The 15,740-nt window shown below is 52.1% G+C and overlaps 2 protein-coding genes across 2 annotated transcripts; one reads left to right on the top strand and one right to left on the bottom strand.

The window, feature by feature from the left end:
* Positions 1–6,008: 6,008 nt before the first annotated feature.
* On the bottom strand, positions 6,009–7,554 carry BDZ83DRAFT_718232 (endothiapepsin; the record flags this gene model as incomplete). The annotated part of the gene is made up of 3 exons (XM_060512045.1): positions 6,009–6,526; positions 6,589–7,089; positions 7,122–7,554. 3 exons carry the CDS (start codon positions 7,552–7,554, stop codon positions 6,009–6,011), a joined length of 1,452 nt encoding a protein of 483 aa, XP_060366903.1.
* Positions 7,555–9,154: 1,600 nt separating this feature from the next.
* BDZ83DRAFT_614958 (WLM domain-containing protein) lies at positions 9,155–11,340 on the top strand. The gene is made up of 2 exons (XM_060507875.1): positions 9,155–9,657; positions 9,710–11,340. The coding sequence occupies exons 1-2, from the start codon at positions 9,480–9,482 to the stop codon at positions 10,846–10,848; spliced, it is 1,317 nt and encodes a 438-aa protein (XP_060366902.1). The 5' UTR covers positions 9,155–9,479; the 3' UTR covers positions 10,849–11,340.
* Positions 11,341–15,740: the final 4,400 nt, after the last annotated feature.

The raw sequence follows: 15,740 nt of genomic DNA, 5'->3' as shown, positions 1-15,740 counted from the left end.
TCTGTTCTCGGTGTCTCGGCTGGGGGGCGTCTAGCCATGTCCCGTCCCCTTGGCATGTGCGGCTTGACTACGGAGAAGCTCGGAAACCAAACAACAGCTGAGACCCGGGTCAATGACATCTGTTGCCGCAAAAATCACACTTCACGAGATTCCGTCTCTTTCCAAACAGCCAGCCGTTTTGCGGGTATTGCCTAGCCCTGCCTCTTCACTGCCTGACTGATGGAAGCGAGGAACGATATCAAATCACCCGCATCCATAGAGCAAATCATGACGAGAACGGCAATGGGAAGCACCTCTGGCGATGCAACACCAACCGGGCCTGGCAAAGAAAGACATGTCATGCGCACCACGTGGACCCTGTCCTGTCCCTGTCACCGTCTCCTTCACTTTTCGCTGTACGGATACGCTGTGCCTCCTCGTCTCATGGTCAGGTCTCGTCCCGCCCGCCCGCTCCCTGCTCTTCCGCCCACCGAGTAACAAGATCGGCTAACTGAGTCGCTGGCTCACCTTCAGGCTTCAGGCTGCAAGCCTGCAACTGCAAGTCTCCAACAACTGACCACCAAAACCTTTGCTGCACCTCCAATGGATCCAAGCGGGGGCTGTCAACCCCCACAGACCTGGGCCAATGGCTCGGTTCCTCTTCTAATTATCCGCGCTCTAGTCGGACATCAACAACAGCCTAATGCAGAGAGAACAATGAACAATATGATTCATTGAAAACCTACAGACTCGAGATCAGAGCCCTATCTCGTTACGCAATACCTCAACAACCCATTGGTCTATCCTGAGGGATATGCAAAATTGGACTTGAGTTGACATCTACCTTGCTTGGGCTCGCTAGGCTAACTGGCATTCTGACTCTAATCCAGCCTGAAAGTGTCTCTCGACAGAGTCGATACCTCCTCTCCTGCTCACTCACGATATCGCATCCGCTGTGCGCTGCCTGTGAGTCGGTCACAACCACCGATTCCTGCCCTACGAGCAACAACCGAATGCTGCGTCCATCCATCCTCTCACATTCTCACTCCTTTCGCCCACCTGTTCAACCAACGGAGTCTGGCTTCACCGGAAAATACCGCCAGCCTCACCGCAACTCCCTTTCCAATAGGTCTCCGCTCATCCCCCCACACTAGCACTCGAGTCTTTCTTTCTTTTGGCCTGATTCACGAATCATCATCCACCTCGCAATCCCGCTGCATCTGCACTTCCCCTCGAACGAGATGAAGGCCGCAACGTTTTGCTGCATGCTTTGTAATGCTTTTGTCTACTCATATGGCCATGCGATGCAACGGCCCAAGTCAAAACATGCTCTCCCATGTCAAGTTTGCCAGTTGCAAGGATCACAGGCGAAAGACGCTGTTGTTCATCGCGTCGTTGCTTCTCGAGGTGCCTTAGCTGGCAAAGGCGGCAGAATTGAAAGTTGCAATTTGAATTACCAGCTACCTTTTCCAAGTTGCACCGTGGCTATACCTATGTTGTGTGTATCAACGTTGCAACTCCGGCAATCCCATCGACAAAGGGCCGGCGTCAAAATACCATTGAACATTCAGCCAGCAAATATCCACTTCTACGGTCTGCCTGTATTCGTCCTTCCAGGCCTCTCCCGCCGAGTCGGCGACCTGGCACGGTCAAGGTGTGTCTATGATTAGCGGCATATGCACGAAAGACATGCGTACATACTGGTGGGATTCGCGCTTCAGATAGCCGTCGCGCCGTCTGTTCTTGTCGGCCTGCATGGCATGTGCAGGAAAAACAACATCAACATTTACAGCCGAACCTCTCTTAGCTTTGGGTTCTCTACCGCTCCAGAGACTATGAAATTTGCCTTCTCAACTTGTCGATTTGGGCTTTTGGAGTAGTCCAACCAGCGCGACTGTTCAGCACATCATTAGGATCGGACCGAACCACCTTTGTCCAAGGCGCCTGCCGTCCTTGCACAACATGAAAAAAGAGGGTGGCGGGAGCGGGCAGCGGGTGCCACATCTCTCTCCTTGTCGGGACCCGGTGAGCTCAATGTCCCCACCCCTCCGGACTCATCACTTGTCTCGGTCTGCATTCCTCCGGCCATTGAAGATGCGACCAGGGCCAGGGCCAGAAGCTCACTGGCTGACCTTGAGGCCCATCTGCCCATCGCCGAAGATTGATCAATGAGGAAGAAAGGTGTCAAATCCCGCACGGTGAAGCAACGGTAGGATGGCGGATGGCAGACGCCAGACAATGGTTCCACCGGCGGCCAGTGGGATTGGCCAGCCTCCGATATCGCCCCATTCCGCTTTTGGACTGGCTCGGGAACCTCCCGCTGACCGAAGCCGCTTCAGCGCAGTGTGACAATGGACGGCAACGCGGGCGCGGACGGCCTCTGAAGCGGTCGGCGCCCGGCGTCTAGCCGACTTGATGGACCAGGCCTTCAGCCTCAGTCACCTGGCACACTTTGACTAGGGGTGGATGTTCGAATGTTGCTTCAGAACGTAAGACAAGGCTCGGCAGTTGCTGCAAAATGCGGGACTTCTTATAAAGGCTACCCGCCTTTGCTAGCACTGCGGAGGTGACACTCAGGCTCGCGTACCAAGTAGCCGGTGAATCGTTGTCACTAGCCCTAGTAAGTTTGCGGCTCAACTCTCACCTGACCGAGTCGCCTGCGGTCCCAGACCCTAGTGATTGCTCATCTACTTTAGGACGGACGCCACTCTCGACAGAGACTCAATCACAGGAGAATACCTCCGGCTGCTTGTGATATACTAACAGACTTTGTTCAGAGGAGTTGCTTCTAAATAAGGGTAAACCGCCCCTGTTCACAGGGTCATCTATTGTATACGTGGTTACAGAGAGTGCGTGATGTTCCCATGATACATTTTCACATGTAATCGTCACCCACCGCCTCGAGAATGCCCTTAGTTGTTTTTTTCGTATTTGTCTGGGGTCAATAGCATGTGAGATGGGCAAGGAATAACTTGGAGATTGACGGCATACTGCATCTATCTTACTCTTCCGGATCCCTTTCCGAAACATGACATATCATATCGTATACCAAAAGACTGATATGATATACCCCTTACAGTAATCCTTGTTCGTAAGGTATCCACCGGTAGCCAAATATGACTATGGATAACCTGCCATTAGCAGTGACTTGGGCCTTTCTTTCCCAAGCTAGTATTAGACCATGACATTGAGTGACTGATTCGGATAATTGACTAGATCAGGTAAGCACACGAGACAAGTATCGGGGCCCCTAGAGGGAACATGCTGTCCATATGTTTACGTTATGGCTTGGTTTCAAGTCGTATATTGCTTTCCCAAAGAAAAGGAAAAGGAGGAAACAATAAGTACAACGATTCAACTTGGAAGTCAGGATGCAACCCTGCCTTGGGTATCAATAACATATCCATGAGTTTTTGGCTTGTTGGTAACTCAATTTACCACGGCTGATGTCACATGGATGTAACACAGTGGTGGCGACGTAATCTCCATAACCTTACTCCTTGAATATGTGGCGGGCGACGTTCACTCCCCTATGTGAATTTTGCCAGCCTAGCAAGTTTGGGTTTCGTTTTATGCTATTAATAATGGTGGCCAATGCTGATTGTCGTCCACATGAGAGTCCAAACCTCGTTCATGCACAAGTAGTTGGTGTTTTTTTTTTTAATTGAACAGATTACTGGCCGCGGTGATTCTCTGGGATAAACCGGGGGGGGGGGGTGGGTGGCTGTCTCTTTTGTTCATGTGGCACTGAGATTTTGAAAAAGAAGGAGATTGATGACGGGGCGAGGTTGTCTGAGAATAATGTTGAAGGCTAGTAGGCTTGGAAAGCCCCACGCACCAGGCCGCCCTCTCTTTTTTTCTCCTCTCGGATTTACTTGCTAGTCGGCCAAGATGTTGGAACCGTTAGCCACGGAGGAGAGTCCGTGGTAGAACATTAGACCTGGTTAGTTGCCCGTTTGGAGATGAGCTGTCGCATTTTCGTAACCCACGATATCCTCACGTGAGAAAATCGTGGATACTCCTCAGGAAGTTTCAGCACTAGAGCGGGCGTGTATCGGTTATTTTGGGAAAAGGGGGAGAAGAAAAGGGAGCTTCCTTCATGTGAAGCCGGAACCAAAGTCAAAGGCGTTGTTCAGATTGATGGATGACGGGGTTGGGATCATACTCCGGGTAATTCCCATAAACACCTCGGGCGACCCCCCTCCCGAGTTGCCTTGATGATAGACAGTGGAGGGGAATTAATCTATGTAGTAGGCAACCTCCCTACTTTGGCAGGTCTGTATCCATAAAATCTGTGGTGGTAAAGTACAGGTCTACGCCCCGCCGCTGATGGACCATTAATGTAGATTATTTGCTGAGTGGTATCCTGTGTCACTACAGACAAGACTGAGCCAGAAGCAAGAAATCGTGGGTTTTGTACCGAGATGCTGTTTCCGAGAATGCGCGTAGATGAGCCGTGTACTCCGTGTTATTCTTTTCAGTCCCAGCAACTTGCTTGGCTTTGATGATACATTAGAGGGTATCATAATCTCAGAGATGCCAACGATGTAAGACTTGAGGTTCGTCGCGACCAAGTACTAGACGATCAATACATAAGCAGGGGCATTCTCTGTCTGCATCGACCTCCCATCCGTGTTACGCAGTTGGTTTCAGCAATCATCTTTGACTCTCACGGCCCGGATGCCTTGGACCAGACGACCTACGTCAGGGATGGAATCCGGTTGAAGGAAACCGCGCGGCTAGAGAGGATGACCAGGTGTGAAGTTGAACTAAGATAACCGATCTACCACAGCCGAACACCTCCTTTATTGGCTCAACGGACCCCAACTATAGACAAGTAAGTTGCTTTGTTTGTCCTCTCATAAAGAAGGGGAGAAATTTGTACCATGAAACAGTCAACACAGTGACCATCTTGAGGCATGCTGAGTTTCTTCAAATACTGGTATTGGAGACTGGGGACGAGGTTATCTCTGTTCACTTCACCTGGTGGTGCTCTCCATCTTGAACGGGGGCTAGAGAGAGGGGGAGGTGATGACGAGACTCTCTTGCTCGTGAGAGATTTCTCTCTCCTTGCGCGAATATCGACCATTTTGGAATATTTGTTAGGGGACCATCATGGTCGTCTGCAGGCTGAACATACTTGGTCGAGGGCGCGGATTGAGAAGATGGATGCGTGGTCCCCCAAGAGGGGAAAAAGGCCTTGCTTGCTTTTCAAATTCCAGATTTGAGCTGAGAGATGGAATTACACGGAAGATAGTTGCCCATATTTTCTCTTTGCACTAGTCCTCAAGCCAACCTATTCAAGACAGGAGCGAGGTTGACGTTGTTTACCTCACCCACCGCGTGCCTTCCCTCGCAACCGCAACAACAACACACAACTTAATGAGTAACACATCTCACCACCATCGCCACCAAATTTTCTCAAATCATAAAAATAACCACATCTACAGCGTCTCCATCCAGTTCTGAACACAATACACTTAAAGTTCAACCACCAAAAAAGAACTAACCTCTAGGAAATTTCTCCTAAAAGTTCGGAGAAGGGGTGTTGAACCCCGACCCTATGAAAACCCCACCCCCCCAGGGGAATTTTCTGCTCTGTATTTAACCGCTCCGCTAATGCGTTCCCGGGGCGTCCCCCGGGGCAGGTATTCGTATGAAGAAAAAAGTTGTAGAAGAAGGGATGGAATGGGTGGTGTGGTGAAGTGAACCGTCCGGGTGAGGGTGGCTTGAATGTTGGGATGAGAAAAGGGGGGGGGGGGGCGGCGCTGGGAGTGATGAATACGTGGATGAGGAGCCTGAGGTTCCAAGAAGGACGGCTGGATACCTTCTTGATGAGCAGGCCACTGGGTCCGAGGCACCAAAGGATAGAAATTACTTTCTATTCTTCGAATCTGTTTTACCAAATAAGCAAAAGAACATGCCGTCTATGATGGCCGCTGCGGGGAGCCATCTAGCCTTAAACTACCTCTCATCTCTAGCATCATCACAAAAACAGATAACGTCCAGCGTCTGTCTACCTTTACTCATTAAAGGGGCTTAGTCGCGAACCCCAACTCCTTATTCCCGCCATGAAACACCACAAACTGCGACTTTAGAAAAACGTCCCCGTAAATCGCAAAGGGCAAAGCCGCAGAGCTCTGTATACCCCCAAAGCACGTCGTCGAAGTCTCAACCGTCTGCCCGTCGACGGGAGCAAACTTCATAAAGTCGCCCGGGACGACGGCCTGGTACTTACCCATGTCAACCGTGAAAGACGGGATCGTGTCCTTGCAGTTGAAGACGAAGCCTCCGTTGGTCGCGTCGTACTTTGCGCTCGCGATGCGTTGGTAGTACGCTGAGACGATGGCGTCGGGCAGCAGCATGAGCGTCGTGCCCGTGTCCGCGATGGCGGCGTGGGGGGCCGAGGTGGGCGCGCTGCCGTTGGAGCCGACGGAGAAGCCTTGGGCTGTGAATTGCCAGAAGCCTTGCGTCGTGTTGGCAGGGACGAAGGTGATGTCGCCCGTGTACTCTGTCGAGTCGAGGAAGCCAAAGTTGTAGTTGCCGGCTTGTGATATGTGATTAGTTGACAGTCTTGAAGGGGCCTTGAAGTGAGAGTTTGTGACTTACCAGCTGCCTTCTTGAGATTTGCTGTGAACAGTGGCATGGCGAGATTGGTCATTGCATTCTCGAAAAAGGTTTTCTGCTTGGCAGGCTTGACAGTGTTGATGTTGCCAAAGGCCAGTCCGACAAGACCAGACTGGTTCTTATTTCGAGAAAATGACGAAGACACTTGAGTAGCAGACTCGACTGCTTGGCTCTCTACAGTCACGCCGCCGATCGTGACAGTGTCCATGAAAACATTACCTTGGGACGAGCTACCGTCGCCATAGGAGATCGACCAAGAAGCACCCTGGAGGACTTTGGCACTTGTACTGGCGTTAATGTTGTACACTGTCTGCCCCGCGACTTGGGTTATGGGTGTCTCGCTACTGAAGACCCATAGATCCGAGGACCCGGTATCGAAGTTGAGCGGGATAGTCTGGGGCGGAGTGCCGATCTGGACAGGGCAGAGATACTGGCTGTCGAACTCGGCGGGAATCGCCGCAACCTCTCCTTCAGGACTGTAAGCTTAATCCCAAGAAGCCGACATATCAACTTACCACCTGGAGGTGTCTTCGTGCCATTGCCTTTATTACCTCCGCCTCCGGGAGTAGTGGTTGTGCCATTGCCCTTGGATCCACCAGCACCAGCATTGCCTCCTTTCCCTCCCTTACCCTTTCCTTTGCCGCCACCCTTACCCCCTTTACGACCGCCATTGCCTTTGCCTCCGTTCAGCAACCCAAGCTCTCCGAGGATTTGATCGACGAGCCCTAGAAGATCGTCGGGTATCTGCTGCCCGAACTTGGAATAAGCTCTAGCCAGTGCGATGGGCCCTCGCCTGTTTCCATAGTAAAAGTCGGGATTGGGAGCCTGCTCGATTCGAAAGGCCGCGCCGCCTAGAGTGGAAATTTCTAATTTACGAGGTGCCGCATCTACTAGATGAGAAGCAAAGGGAACGAATGCTGCCACTGCAGCTGGTTTGGTAAAACGCATGGCCACTTGAGGGAGAAGAAGGGTCTGGCGAAGGAGTGAAGCCAGATGGGAAGCTCACAGAGCCTTCAACAAATAACGACCTTAGAAGAAGAACAGTACGGAGATAGTGACACAAGGAAAACAAAAGGCTTGGAAGCGCGGAGCGTCCTGGGGAAATAAGCACACAAGCTTTTGCCAAGTTCGCTTCCCATTGTAGCAACGCATAGATCGACCTTCTCAGCCGTTTCGAAATGCTCAAATACCTAGTCACCAGTTGGATCGCCATCCAGGCAATGACGAATCGCGAGACGGAAGGAGAAAATTCCACTTTCCGGGCCTGGCGACGAGGACCTGATGTAGGCGCCAGGGGCTGAATCGTTCGAGTCTACCCGCCATCGGCGAGTCGACAGTCTCCCAAGGAGGCGCATCCGTAGATGACCTGCGACAGTCGATCATTCAGCTCAACTCAAAGCGTGGTTCCTCGCAGACACTGTACGCCGGAGTTGTGAGGCGACCTCTATGGCCGTATGCTTGGCTTCCGAAACACTGTAAGACGGGCATGCGACCCCTGTCCGCAAGGTCAACCAAGTCGCGATGCCGAACTCCCGTGACAAGTTGTTGGATTGCCAGACCCCTGTTTGTAGCCACAACGCATCCAGCCAGGTCAAGGCTTTACTTGTGATGTTGAACGAGGGCATCCGTAATGTGGGAAAGGGAAAAATTAAGGATCAATCATCTGAAGTTGCTCAGGGACATGCGATGAAAAGAGCAGGAGAAGTAGATTGCAACGCATCTTGACGGTCAAAGTCTAATACGGAGATGAGAAGAGCAAGGGAGTCGGAGAGGGTGTGGACCAGTTGTGACGAGATTCATGCAAAACTGAAACCGCTCTCCATTCTCATGTTGACAGCTGTTGTGAATCGGAAGACACCACTTGAGTCTTCGGCCGAATCCCCAGACATCTGCGACGGTTGTGAGTATTTGACATCACGGAGAGACAAGGCTTGTTCCGAAGGAAAAAAGCCGGTCGTTGCAACACTGATCGGACAGTAGGAGAAGTTGTCCGTGCATTGACGTCGGGAAAGCCGGGTTCCGATGGGTTATAAGCCTGACCTGAGTTTGCGACTAGAAATACTTGTAGAAGTCAGCCCGTTGATAAGGCGTGTCAAAGAGGCGTCGTCAAATGTATTGGTATGGGAACCGAGCGAAGTATAGCGCCGTCACTTGGCGAGGTCGATCTCTGCAAGCTAATCTCTCCAAGGCGTCGTTGCCTTGATTTTCCGTCCGAGATCCTGTTAGGACACATTCATCTGGCCAGGTATTGGCCATCCATCATCAAGCTCTCGGTTGACTGGCCAATGCCATTTCATCGGAATTTGGATGATTCAGGGATCGAAGAAGCGATGGGAAAATGTGCGTGTGTGTATGTGTTCATGGGTAAGGTGAAATGAATGGTGGCTTGACAGCTGCCCAAATCTTCAAAAGGTGGAAAGCTCAAGGTGGAAGCAGCAGATTCCCGAGCCAGGCACTGCCAGGGTGCTGCTTAGTCACCACAACATACCCCGCCACCCCACTTGCCTGCTTGAATTCCCGAAATCTGCCAAGAGGCAGTGACAGTCCAAAAACTCACCAAAACTCACCGCCCGACCGTTGCCCCCCCTATCACCGAAAGGCATCAGGTCCCCTTACGCGTCTTCGTACGTGTCAGCCACTGCTTACGATGTGAATGACTTCCTTTCCACGTTGTTCTACCTACCAAACTCTATCTATGAGTCGCTCTTTCCTGCGATATCCTTCAATACCCCGTCACTCGTTGACTTCCTGCCGTTTCTTCTTCCTCTCATTTTCTTCCTAGTGACGATTTAGGGTCTTTTGTTACTTCCCTCTTTCGCATTTACAACCACGCAACGACTACATGACTACATACAACGATACACGACGATAAAATGCCAGAACACGATGCTCTTATTCTATCATTCTCACATTTATCGGATTTTCCGCGCGCTCCCGATGCTCTCCAAACGCTGAAGAAGGTGGCCTCCTTGGTCAAGCCCATCATGCGAGTTAGAGGGTGGAAGGTGCGAGAGCTAGCTGAGTTCTACCCAGACCAAGCAAACCTCCTCGGTATGTCAATCTCCTGGCAGTTACATCAATCTACTAACGATGGTGTATTCAGGTTTGAATATCAACAGAGGCCAAAGAATCCTCGTCCGTTTACGTTATCCCAATGACCGATCACTCTTCCTACCTACAGAGCACGTAGTCGATACGATGCTTCACGAACTTTCACACATTGTATTTGGACCACACGACGGCAACTTCCACGCGCTGTGGAACCAACTTCGAGACGAACACGAGTCGCTCATTCGAAAGGGATATACGGGCGAAGGGTTTTTATCAGATGGACATCGCCTGGGAGGCGGCCGGATACCTATGCATGAAGCTCGACGACTTGCTAGAGCATCAGCTGAAAAGCGTCGTACCTTGACAAAGGGGTCAGGCCAGCGTCTTGGTGGCTCTGGACCAAGCATCGGTTCAGATATCCGGCGAACCATCGTGGGCGCAATAGAGCGCAGAAACACCACGCTGCAGGGATGTGGTAATACAAATCACAACGATAGAGAGATTCAACAAATCTCCGAGACAGCTACGAAGAACGGCTTCCGTACGCAGGCTGAAGAAGACGCGGCTAATGAAGCTGCAATTGCGCAAGCTCTCTGGGAACTGGTACAAGAGGAAGAGCGCCAACGGTACGGTGGTTACTTTATTCCACCAACAGCGCAAAACCCTACTGGCAACGGTGGAGGATCCGTCATGGGAGATAACCAGAACAGGAGCAGTAGCGTTCCTCCGCCGATCCCAGGACCAGGAACGAGACCTCCATCGGTACCAAGGCCAGAGACTCGGCCATCAGTTATGTCTGCACCGGTGCCCCAACCAGCTCCGCAACGGGGCTGGACATGCGGAGTCTGTACCCTCCATAATCCTTCAAGCTTTTTGTGCTGCGATGCGTGCGGCACAGAACGAGGTCAGGATCCTCAGCGTCAAGTGTGGACACCAAATGCCGAAAAGCGCGAACGTGAACGCCAACGGGCATCAATGGCCGCAACGGCGAAGAGCACGACACAGACTGCCACTATCGATCTCACAAGTAGCCCGCCCAGAGCCAGTAGCAGTAGAAAGCCTGGTAGCAGCAGTCTACACCCCGAGCCAGTGAAACCCCTAACCTGGCAATGTTCGTATTGTGGGACGATGATGGAAAGGCAGTGGTGGACGTGTTTGACGTGTGGGGTGATGAAAGACAATTCAACCTGACTGAGCGGGGAAGAGGCGAATTACATGGATGAACTCCGGCGGCAAAGGAACGAGGAGGGCACATGAGCACGTGAAGGGGTCCTTTCTCTGGATCCTCAGGGTCCAAATGACGAAATGGCCGATGATACCCTTGCAAACGAAGGGATTTTGCAGTGCTTGTACTGCATCATGTCGTATGTTACTGTAAGCGACAGATGTAAGGCTGTGTCACGAAATTGAGACGGAATGACATAATATCTCGCGACATCGAAAATCGAGACGCAACCCACAACCTATTGTGACCCAGTGCTAGGTACGCTGACATGCTGACAACTTACAAGCAAAGTAAACGGGGAGAAATCGAGTCATTGTGTGGATTATACACGGGTGGCATGCGCCCAGCACATGTCAAGACAAAGATGCGCCATGATATGGAATCTTCCAGTGGCACGAACGAGCTACCCTCGAGCTACACTCGAGCTACACCCGAGCTACACTGCTTTTGTCTACGAGGTTGAATGACGTTTGGTTGCGTTCTGAGGAGTCGGGAGAGAGGCCGAGGACCAATCAAGGCTGCTTATGTCAAGATGACGTCAATCATGGGCAGGGCAAACACGCAGACACGCTCGGGCAGCAAAGCTCTGGCAAAACAAGGGTGGTGCTGCACCAGCATGATTGGCTCTAACCACCAAAGCCAGGGTCAGATGATCTGCGTTGCACCACGCAGCTTTGGAGTCTTTTGGTGGTACTGAAGGCGCACCGATATGGAGAAGACGACCAGGGCCCTGGTCGTGTCTGTGGCCATCCCGGTCTAGGCGTCTTGAGTGCCTGCGGGCTAGACCCGTTCGAGTTGGAGATCTACGATCGATGGAGAGACCGTGAGGTCCAGACGCAGGGCAAATTTGTCACCGACAACGCCAGTCGGAGATAGTCAAAGCCCAAGTCTTTGCGTTTATCCGAATTCAGCGTAGTAGGCATCACTTCCAAGTATCCAAAGCTTATGAGTGGATGAGCCAATGCGGGAAAAAGACTCACCGAACGATGATCGGTACCGCATCCACGGGGGACCAAGCGAAGACGAAATAGCCTCGAATATGCAATTGAAGAGCATCCCCGGCTACACAGCATGATGGGCTCTCAACAGAGGACACCCAGCTGCAGCCTATAGTTCGATGTATGGACGTGGACAGGCGAACGTCACACGCGTCAAACCGAACAGACGGGATCGCCCGGACACGCAACGGATATAGAGGAGGCTGCGGCAGTCACTTCCTCGTCTGTCATTATGGCCTCGTATTTCTACGGCAGATGGGGACAGCGAACGGAGTTCCAACGGCGCAACAGAGTCGATAATCGATCTATCACCAGTCAATTTTTGGAGAGAAAGAGAGAGATCAGCTTGCGACAAGGGTGACAAGCAAGACCACGCTTAACTGCAAGCTCGCTACCGAGCTGCGTCTTCCTCAGGGTCTTCATATAGGCACACGGACGTTGATCCCCAGGCTTTAGCTAGCGCCAGACGTTTCCCATCAGCTGTCGATGCCTGTTCACCAACTTCTGGCCCCTGGCCGAACCCCATCGCGAAGGCATGCATAGCGCTGAAGTACCTCGATTATGAGAGACGACCACATGACTAAATTTGACCGTGGATCGGTTCTAGAAACCAGCCTGAGACTGACAGGAACAAGCGCAATAATCTGTTTGACAATTAAATAGAGACTGAGACATTGGCGGAAGCAGCCAGTGGCTGAACCAATTTCTTGACGGTTGGGGATGCCGAGCGACACACCTGACGGACCCGGCCAGACACGCGGATCGAAGCAAGACAAAGAAGGGATCAGCAAAGCGAGAATGTTGCTCACACAGAAAAAAAAAATGTCCCGAAGGTCGACCAGGAAGAAGGTGGTGGTGGTGTGTGCTGTGCCTCTCTCAGGGTCGGGGTCCCTCTCTATAGTGGCATGGAGCGCCTATCTTTACTTCACTTGAGGCAAAATTCCATTCCTGCTAGCTTTATCGAGTTGACCCATCCGGAGACGCCCCATCATGTTCCATCTTCGAAAATTCGCCTCGTCTGTTAAGGGGATCCTCTTCTGCCGTCATCGTCGTGATTTTAACGGCCCACGCAGCAGCAGCAAGGCGAATATTGGACCGGCTCGTAGTCCTATCGCAGTCGGGGGCCTCGGTTTAGGAATCACGACAGCAGAGCAGAAGTGGATGATGATATCCATCACGGTCCGATATTGGCCTTTCTCTCTATGGTGGAGAACCAGCTGGACAACACATCGACAATGCCGCACACGAACCTGGCCGGAGCCTCAATCCGTCGTCCGGGCTTGATTAACATTGTGGATGTTTGTGGGCGTACGCCGGCAACAAGACGGCAGGAAATGGTTCCATGCGCCTGGAAGGGGGAGGTGCAGAAGATGTGAGGCGGTTTAGTGCATAATGTGGGTGTGTCCTGATGTTACACACGAAAACCGACATTTGATGGGAACTGGGAGAGTACGGAGTACCAAATCACGACAAAAGATGACAAAGTGCGGCCTCTCTCGGATGAGGTACGTGGTTGACGGACGAAAGGACGACTGGCATGGATTGGGCCGCAAAGACGAACGGGAAGATCCCCACGTGGGAAGGGTCTGGACAGAGTTGAAACATGGAAGCAGGTCGGCGCTCGCGGTGCCTGGTGTCTCGAGCATCTGCTTGTCCAAGGGAATCCCTCACGGAGAGCAGTTGAATGTTGGAAATTTCGGGCGATTTTAATCATCAAGAAGTGGGAAAAGAAGGCAGAGCGACAGGGCATGACGAGTTTGACGGGCTGGGCAGAAAGGAGCATCGCTGCCATGGCTGGTGCCTCAGCTGTGGGCAGGCCACAGGGCGAGCGACTGGTCCACTCTGTACCGGCTGTGTACCTTGCTTATTCATTCGACTACTGCGCACTCCGTATACGATGGACAGGTACCGCAATTTACAGAATCCCAGCGGGCAGGTGTTTGGAAGACGGCCCACTGAAGGGCAGTGGACATGGCGGGCGTCAAGGGTGGGCAGACCGCTCAATGTGCCTGTCCTAGTTCATCGAGATGGCCTTGTACCGTGTATTGCGGTGGTGCGGTACCTAACGGATACTTGGAGACCGAGTTTAGGTAAGATACGTGGAAATACGTACCTCTCGTCGGATTCAGATTTCGATGGTTTCTTGATTGAACTTGTGCATCCCCCATCCACTTTCCCATCCACCTCATGGCCAACTAAAAAGCCTGGCTGGGAACTCGGAAGTTCTTTTGTACCTGAAAGATCCGGATACAAAGATACCCGACAAGCCGAGGCTATGATACACTCGGGTGCCTCACATAATATGCAGTAAAGACGGGTATAAGTTCTCGTACCGTTCAAGTCGCGTTCCTACCTACCTACCTTAGGTTAAGGTGCACCCCGTTTCTCGCATCCAATCCCGCAGTCACGTTCGTTTACCCCCTCTTGTCGGCTGGCCACCGCCGCTGTCACAGCATGACGATCGCTCTCTGCCTGAGCACCTACTCGTCGCGCGCGCTGTCTGGAACACCGGCCAAACGTATGGAATCAATCCAACAGGAGGAATGGGCAGTGGGAGTTTCTCTGATTAATTGCCTCCCCTTCCCCGCCCGCCGGCACAGAATCCGACACTTGGATGCCCAACGGCAAGCAGTCAGTACCCAGAACTAGAAGACGAGAGCGAGGAACAGGCGGCGCCGGGGATCCACGGTAAGGTATGATTCGCATCCAGCAGAAACAGTGCCCAGTCCGAATTCGCCTCCACATTATGGCCCTCTTGAGCCTTTTCCCTCATCTCTCTGTTCGTCTGTCTGACCTCGTGTGCTTCTATCCGTATTGTAAAGTAGGTGGTCACTATTGTCTTGAGTAGGTAGGCACTGTCCAGTCCGTTCATGAACCAAAAACCCACGAGCTCAATCATCGATCCACACACTCTCAGTCCAGTCCGGTTCTGGCCCAATTTGTCCCACCGCCCATCCACTGCCACCACCTCTTGGGATAATGGCCCCCTTCTATCCCTATCCCCCCAGTCCCGGTCGCGGTCCCATCTTACTGTGGTGTACGGAGTACGGGCGGGCTTGTTCCCCCGGCTCAGTCTTGGTGTCCATGTTCCTCCATGTTCCCCCCAATTCACATTACGGATACCTACCTATCCGTAAGCACTGCTAAGCTACCTTACAAGCCCCCCCCTCCCCCAGACATTGCATGGGTTCGACCACCACTCCCTCCTGCGTCTTGATGCTTGATCACCGACGACACCACTGGGCAGGGTAAGGTAGGGGAACCATCCATATTCACTCAAACAAAGTTTGGACTATGACGGCCCCATCCCTTGTCCTTTCCTGCCAATCCTGACTACTCTACTACCTTAGGTACGGATACACACGCTTTCCATTCACTGCCCATTTTGTACCTACAGTCAGCTCGGTTCTGTCTTCTCCCATTGAATCCCCATCTTTCCATCCTACAGTTTTGTTTGTCTATCCGATCTCTTCAGGTCTGTTTAGCCTGACTTGACTTGACCACCCTTTGGTTTGTCTCTGGTCTTCTCTGTCTCTCTGCATCTATCCTCTCGGTCCAAACGGTGTCCATCCATTGTGAGTGAGCTTGAATCCCCTGCGCCCCCGTCCCTTTTTTTATTTTTATTTTTATAGTTGTTTCTCCTTCCCAAGAACCCCTCCTTCCGTCGTCCAGATACCTACCTTAGATCCAGTATCTCGTACCTACTCGCTTTTGCTCTTTCTCCTTCTTCTTCTTCTTCTTCTAATTCCGTGTGCCCCCTTCGGAGCCAAGACGACCCAGGGCGCACACGACTTCTGCAAACTACTGCACACTGGCGTCTGTAGCTGATGAGCGGCAATTGTTCCCTCCGCTTCACTTCG

The sequence above is a fragment of the Colletotrichum acutatum genome (genome assembly GCF_030867785.1).
Source record: "Colletotrichum acutatum strain CBS 112980 chromosome Unknown BDZ83scaffold_29, whole genome shotgun sequence".
NCBI classification, from domain to species: domain Eukaryota; kingdom Fungi; phylum Ascomycota; class Sordariomycetes; order Glomerellales; family Glomerellaceae; genus Colletotrichum; species Colletotrichum acutatum.
Note: the sequence above shows the minus strand (reverse complement) of the source record. Positions and strands in the feature narration are given on the sequence as shown.